The sequence below is a fragment of the Scylla paramamosain genome, chromosome 2 (assembly GCF_035594125.1).
Source record: "Scylla paramamosain isolate STU-SP2022 chromosome 2, ASM3559412v1, whole genome shotgun sequence".
NCBI classification, from domain to species: Eukaryota; Metazoa; Arthropoda; class Malacostraca; order Decapoda; family Portunidae; genus Scylla; species Scylla paramamosain.
The window spans coordinates 14,160,001-14,167,470 of record NC_087152.1 but is presented as its reverse complement, the minus strand read 5'-3'; the positions used below and the strand labels follow the sequence as shown (position 1 = coordinate 14,167,470).

General features: G+C 38.1%; 1 protein-coding gene across 6 annotated transcripts in view; it reads left to right on the top strand.

Annotated features, from left to right (window-relative positions):
- The first annotated feature begins 1,377 nt into the window (after positions 1-1,377).
- The window catches only part of LOC135110726 (uncharacterized), a 7,661-nt gene continuing 1,568 nt past the window's right edge, over positions 1,378-7,470 (top strand). Inside the window, exons 1-4 of one of the 6 annotated variants that reach the window (XM_064023369.1) lie at positions 1,378-1,487; positions 6,181-6,287; positions 6,840-7,013; positions 7,256-7,306. In XM_064023369.1, coding sequence (XP_063879439.1) covers positions 6,185-6,287; positions 6,840-7,013; positions 7,256-7,306 — 328 coding nt within the window. In that variant the 5' untranslated portion in view covers positions 1,378-1,487; positions 6,181-6,184. Of the gene's footprint in view, positions 1,488-1,855; positions 2,015-2,041; positions 2,226-2,552; positions 2,757-6,180; positions 6,288-6,839; positions 7,014-7,255; positions 7,307-7,470 lie in introns of those variants that run through there. The other 5 variants (XM_064023353.1, XM_064023362.1, XM_064023359.1 and 2 more) reach the window with 5 other exon arrangements.

Genomic DNA, 7,470 nt, shown 5'->3' with positions numbered 1-7,470 from the left:
CTTGAATGAGAAATTAGTCAATCTCAGGGAACAGCTTAATCTAGTCAAACTAAATTCTTACCCTTGGCAGACCGAGGGCTTTGTAAAGTTATTCAAAAACCCCTTTTAAAGAAAAGTTATTTTAAGGCTGAACCACTGCCATTTAATCTGATACCAATCAGTTCCCAAATTAAATAAGTGATTTCCAAACCTCCCTCCTTCATTCCTTCGTTTTACTTATCTCATCTCTGTAGCTTTACGTACAGCCACGGAGCATCACCTTCGTGAATTACTTGGTTATTACCTAGTTGGGCTGCCAAGGAGGGATCCCCCATAATGGTTAGGACACCAGCCCAAGGTCTGGAAAGTGTGTTATGTGTCCATAAACAATAACAAATAACAACCAGGTAATAGATGTTTTACGTTGCGGAACAACTTAAAGGATCTTTCCCCAGCGGCTGGTGGGGGTTACTTATAATTTTTAGACGCGTCGCAGACCCCGCCTACACATGCCACGCCGTGTCGCGCCGCCGTGATGGTTGCGGCGAGTGACATGGTGCTATTAATGATTCTGTTTTCAATATGTGGAGCTTTATCTGTATTCTGATCACACTATCGTATTCACGAGTTTTTCCTACTTAAAGTTATAATATATTTTAGCATTCAATGATATTGTTGAAAAAAAATGAGCATTAGTAAAATATGTTAAACTTTTCTTACATCTTCACAGTTCAACTCGTCGTAATACAATTTTCTTTTCTTTTTTTTACTTTTTACTTTTTTTTCACCATACATCTTGATTCTATAGTCACTGTTGAGTATGATGGTGTCAACCAAAACTGGCTATCCCGTATATGAAGTGAGTTTTAGTATATAATTCACGTATTTTGCGCGCTCAATAAGTAGAAATATGCAAAATACGGTAAAACGGTGGGTCTGACGAAGAAATGTCTTAAGGTAAGGAAGATGCGCTGTCAAAAGTTATGAAAAGGAGGTGTTTCCAAGACTGAAATCGCAATTTTTATATGCGATGGACACCAAAAGGTGCTCCTGGCCAAATCATCGATGTACCCTCCAGCGACCAAACGGAGCGGTGGGTTGTAGAGATGTGCGGTAACAAAATTAGAACCCCCTCGCTCCGTTCGGTAAAAAAAAATAAATAAATAAAAAATACAACCAGTACAAGTTATCCCATATTTGTATTAACTTGGATATTAGGAAGCGCTCCATTGCTGTATGTAATATTGGTCTTTGGAATTCCCTCCCTGAGTCTGTAGTTTCATGTAGCTACTAGTGCCGATTTATTCAAAGCCGCCTTAACATCCCAATTTGATGATTTATTATTTGAATACTATGACTAATACAAGTTGCTGCTTATGATGCACTATCCGGCCCTTTCTATGCGTATTGATGCAACTTGGGAATACTTGTATATGTAAGGGCTGGCGCATTAGCAGAGTGCGGCTTTAGCCCCCTTACCCGCATTTGGGGCTTGGGAAACCCACCAGGTAAGAGAACCATGTACAACTATTCGACACAATAATTAATTGCAAAATTGGTATAAGGCTTAGCCTGCGGTGAGACCGTGAGGGGATCAGGGAAGTGGTTCAAAGGTGGTTATCCTTTTTTTTTTTTTTTTTTTAAGCTTACATTGCCAGATGATCTTTTTGGTAAATTATACTCGTAAATAACGGAGAATAAGCACTATTACTCCAACAACCTTATCCATAAGAAAATAAAATATTGGGAGACTAGAAGAAGTAACAAATATATCAGTTTTGGAAGAAAGGAGAAAAGGAGAATAAGGAAGAGAAACTTCAGTGAAACACTGTTAGATGAAGGTACCCTCTTGAAAAGAAAAAAAAAAAAAAAAAAAAAACAGAACTGAACCTAAACCTGAGAGCTAAGGAGCTGGCATACCACTGTCACCTGTGGGCACTAAAGGTTACTGCTGTACGTAAACACCGCCAGTTCGCTACTTGAGTGTTGTGTGCTGAGAGAGGGAAGAGGGAGCTAAGAGGCCTCTGATTTAAAGGTAAGGGTTTCACAATGAAAAATGTTGCTTTAGGTTGCCTGCACACGGGACACTTGTGATCAGTGGTCGCCGTGAAAAATGGTCAGCAGATATACTTCGCACAGGACTCTCTCGATGACGGCCACTAGCGATTCCTTACCTTATCCGCCTTTAGAAAGTGAGTGGTCCATCGTCCACGGAAGCCACATACTGACGATACGCTAGCCTACAAGTAAGGAAACAAAGTCATCATGACAAATGGGCTGGGTAGCGCATCATATGCAGCTCAGAAAAAGAATCTAATATAAATAAACTGGTAAATGTCCTGTTTCCCTACAAACTCCATATTGACTTGCCTTGTTGACTACCCAAGGTCTCGGTAGTCAGGCAAATTAAATATTCGCAATGGGTTGAAATATTTGATAGCCCAGACCTGGTGGCACCCCAGCCCTCCTAACAAACATTATGATGATAATTAAGTGGAATTGTGCACCATAACCAGACTTGTATAATTTTTGCTAATCAAGTTCATATAGTGCAAAACTGCAGTGCTCTGGGAGTGCAAGTATGAATGGGAGGGGCTGTGGAAAGCCAATCCACTAATGGTGGCTTCAATCTGTGTAAGAGAACAATGCCTTTCCCAACGATCAATGGAGTCCTTTCTTGAATGCCTCTATGGAGGTGGGGCTCATGACACTCTGGCAAGGCATTACAGTGGTCAATACATCTGACACTGAAGAACCTGTATCTACATTCTGTGAGGGTATGTGGTTTGGCTACCTTATATCTATGACCCCTAGTGGCAGTGACAGGAGAGACAGTGAATAAATAAGATGGTGTAATAACTGCATAGTTGTTGAATGTTTTCAAAGTTTTCAGGATGTCTGCTCTGAGGAGTCTGCCTTGTACAGAATACAAATTCAGGCATTTTGGGCAGTCAGCTTATGTTAGCTCAGAAAGCCCTTTTATGCATTTGGTTCAGCAACGTTGTACTAACTTGAGAAGTCTCAGTATTCCAAACCGAGGATCCAAATTCTAGAAGGGGTCTAATGTGGGTTTTGTAGAGCGTTGTCATGAATTCATTGGAACAGCAAAGTAAGTTGCTGGACAATCCTGATGCTTTGTTGATGATAGTCTATGTGAGAATGGAATGTGAGAGTGTTATCCACCAGAATTCCTAACTCCCTTTGAGATTCAGCAGCAGATTAGTCAGAATTGTTGAGGTGGTAGTGGTGGAGAGAGCCAACAGCGGTCCAGTCAGTGGTGCTTTGCTGGAATCGCAGCACCACACAGTTGTCCAGATTGAACATCAGGCCTCATGAGAGATCTGCTTTCTGTACATGGTCAATATCTTTCTTGCACTAGCTTATATTCCTAGCTAGGGAAGAAGATGAGTCATAGTGAATTTTCATCTATATCTTGAGGGCATTAGCAAAGATTTTACATTTGGTTTTATATAGGACAGCAATTGGTTAATATAAATGAGAAACAGAAATGTGGCTGAAGAAACTATTTTTGGTAATTGTCTAGAGTCTCTTTCTGGCGTTATTATGGGTCTATTTATTTCCATCCTTTCACACATACCTTTAGATATATCTAAAACATAAATATAAGGTGGGGAAGAAGTGTCCCTGTCCTTAAGAGAGGGTCCAGGAGGGTTATGCTAGATAATATTTTAGATAAAAATCTAGTGACCTCATCCCCTGGTTAGGTCAAGTTAGATAATATTTTACATAAGTCTAGTGACTAACCTAACCTAACCAGGGGGCTTCTCCTCCCCTGGACCCTCCCTTAAGAACAGGGGGCACTTCTCCCGCCATCTTATGTTTACATTTTAGGTGCATCTAAAGGTATAATGTGAAAGAATAGAAGAGAATAGACCTGTAACAAGTCTGGGAAAGGACTTTAGACAGTTATCACTACCCTTTTTTTCTGATAAAGTTTTGATGGGTTTTTAAATAATCTACCTTCATTTTCTGTCACAAATCATTGTTTTCATTTAATCCTCTCCCTCCACCATAAGGAACAAAGTAATTTATGACAAAAATTAACTGCAAATTAGTCAAAACTCATTAAAATTTAACAAAAAAGTTTTGCCCTTGTAAATACCATTAGTAACCTCATCAACACTACACAGTTCGCTGTAGACCAGTTGCTCACAATAGTACTCCAGATAAAAAGGCGATAAATAAAAAAAAATTGCTATAAAAAAAAGTTACTATAAGGTTCTGACACATATCTATGGGTTTCCTGACTTAATCTAAGCTAACCAAACCAGATGTAACCTAACCAAAGTGGGAGGGGTGTCTTGCTGTCCATATTTCACCAGCTGCTTATGATAACACTTCTGAAAGAAAGCCAGTACATTTTTTAAAATCGCTGACGGCATCAGTATTAATTTGCAACGCACATATATGGGGTTCAAAATACTCAGCATGAGGCTCTAGCCAATGAGCTTCGTTATGAAAGTAGAAGTGAATATGTAGTGATTCTAGAGTAATACCAGTAAGTTAAGTTAGGAAATTGACAAGACGTATACATAATAAAAATGTTCAAATAAGGTAGTAAGTGTGGACAGTTTTGAAATCAGGCAAATTCTGGAGAGAAACAACATATGCTGATAAGGAGTTCCAGAGGATAACATTAATGCTAATTATTTTCATGGTTGGTGTCACAGACTTAGTAGCTATCTGTACACTTTTATTGAAAAGTAAGTGCAAAAAGTGGCCAAGTAAGTACTGGGTATACCTTGTTTAATTTATTTGCCAGGGACTTACGCAATTACATGGAATATTTTTTACATTGTATAACGAACTGAAAGAGTATCCAGTTTTTTATTGCTTTGGTTTTGATTACCTTTTTACAATGACCGTGAAATATGCGCTATTAGAAGAAGGGCTTGGCGTAAGGGAAATGTGGGTGGCAGGGTGGTGGTGGGCACCAGAAGTGGCTCATGTGCAGTCTCCCATTTAAAATAACAGTATCTATCATGGTGGTGTGTCGGGGAAGATAGCTCCACTGGCTACAGCTTGCTATTTTTATTATGACGTGTTTTATTTTTATCAATTTTTTTTGTGGCAACCACTGATAACAAAGTGTTCTGTAGAAAAAAGCCTAAATCAACTTAAATCTTCAATTAAAGACATGCTTTGTAAATTTTTCTATCCTTCAAAAACATGCACCTTGATAACAGTTACTGACTTGGCTAATTTTGCCTTTGGCACATTTAGTTCAGGAACTTAAAATTAGTGACATTTCCTACAGGTTTATGAATACTAGCATTTGTATATACAAGTAGCTTACATATAGTTACAGCATTAGCTTTTATATCCATTGCATGACAATTATTGCCAACTTCTGCTTTTAGGAGGTAGGTAAGGATAAATCTGCAGTTTCATACAAATCTTCTTTATCTCTTACTGAGTGTTTAGCAAGGTTGGGGCCTTGGTAGGAAAGTGGCGATTTAGGATGGGGAAAGGAATACCTACTATCTAATTCTAACCAAGGTTTTGGAGACCAAATTGTTCTCCCCATCTCATGATCCCTCAAAATAACATTAACTTGCATATGTCTATCTATTGATAGTATGACTTAACCTGCATGTCTATCTATTGGCAGTGTGACTGTGAACAGTAATTCAGAACTAAACCTCCTTACCCAAGAATCAATACCCAATTAGATTCCCCAAAGTGGGGCTAACTGTTGTCCCTCTTGTCTCGCTAGGTAAATAAATGTCATCATTTCTTAGATGGGGAACTCCCTTAAGTCCTTACAAAATAATCACAACGGACCATGTCTGCACTTCCATCAAAGAGTACACTGTGTTCAAAGAGTTGTGAATCTCTGCCAATTAAGTTAAGTAATTTTAGACAAACTTTATTACTTTGGAAAGAAGCATGTACAATACTAACCTGGTGAATGTTGTTGCTGGTAGTAGATTCCACATTTTGTTAGAAAAAGGGAGATAGATCTGGCTTTTAAATTATATCAACTTGAAATTTTGATGCAAGTTTATTCTTTATAAGAGAAAAATGTATCTCAAAAAGTAGTGTATTTTTACTGTAGTAAAAGAAAACTATAATTGATGTAGTGGTATCTAAAATTAAAACTTTCCTAAACCATGTTTGTATCCAGCTTAAGCCCTGTGAAGTATAAAGCTGCACTTTTTACATGCTTTCTTTTTTCAGGTGCATGATGTCTACATCACAGGTGTCAGCAGTGGATAGAGAAAATTCTGCAGCTCATTTGGGAACCCATGAAAAACATCACCTTCTTGGACCTCAGAAAAAATTGGGTGAGAATTAAGAGGTTGAATCAAAATTTTGTATGTATTGTTACAAGAAGTCAGCTTATGGAAATGTAACAGTACCATTCTTTCACACAGACATGAAATGAAGGGCCAGGTGATGAAATGTGCTTTAAATGGTTAATAAATGGCTTGGATTTTTTTCCATATAGCACATACTTTACTGAAAGGTTTCATAGCTTGTTATTGATGTTATTAATTGACTTATGTAAGTATTCTCATGTGCTTAATGCCATAGTGTATTTTATTTATTTATTTTTTTAAGTACCACCTCCTAGTACACTATAGGAAATACTGTATACTGTACTTAAGGCTGAATATAGTGATTTACCTCTCTCTCTCTCTCTCTCTCTCTCTCTCTCTCTCTCTCTCTCTCTCTCTCTCTCTCTCTCTCTCTCTCTCTCTCTCTCTCTCTCTCTCTCTCTCTCTCTCTCTCTCTCTCTCTCTCTCTCTCTCTCTCTCTCTCTCTCTCTCTCTCTCTCTCTCTCTCTCTCTCTCTCTCTCTCTCTCTCTCTCTCTGATAAGAAAATTTTATTTCAGGAGAGCATCAAGCCAGAGGCACACCAGTTCCAAAACATTTTGAAGGAAGCTCCACAAGTCTTCAGAAGAGTCACCGGTCCTTTGGAGAAATAAGCAACACTCTTGACCGGGGGAGTGAGGGCAGCCGCAGTGATGTCTATAAGAAAATGCCATACCAGCCTTCAGCATTGTCACGTGAGGAAGATGCACTATTGTTTTGCAACTTATTTTTTGCTCTTCTGTTTGTCTATCTGCCAATCTTGTTCTGTGGGTCAGGATTTTTTCATTTTAAACAATAGTGCTTGGTAAGTTTTCTCCCCTTTGCATTAATTCTCTATCTCACAAAATCATGCCTTATGGTAATGTTGCATCATTAAGAAATAGTTGGACATAAAATCTTACCAGAGATACTGACAACAATATTTGTTTACATGCAGCATCTTCTGAAGAACCAGAGCTTGTCCAAACCTTGCCAAGAAGAAGAGAAGGTTAGTTTTATTTATTTATTTATTTATCTTTATTTTTTTTATCTGTGAAATGTCAGAGGCACTAATTAAGTTCAGTTAATTGTATAGGACATAGTCTTGCTCCCATTATTACTTATGAAAAAATTCAGATATATTTAGTCAGAATTTTATGTTATTCATCAGAA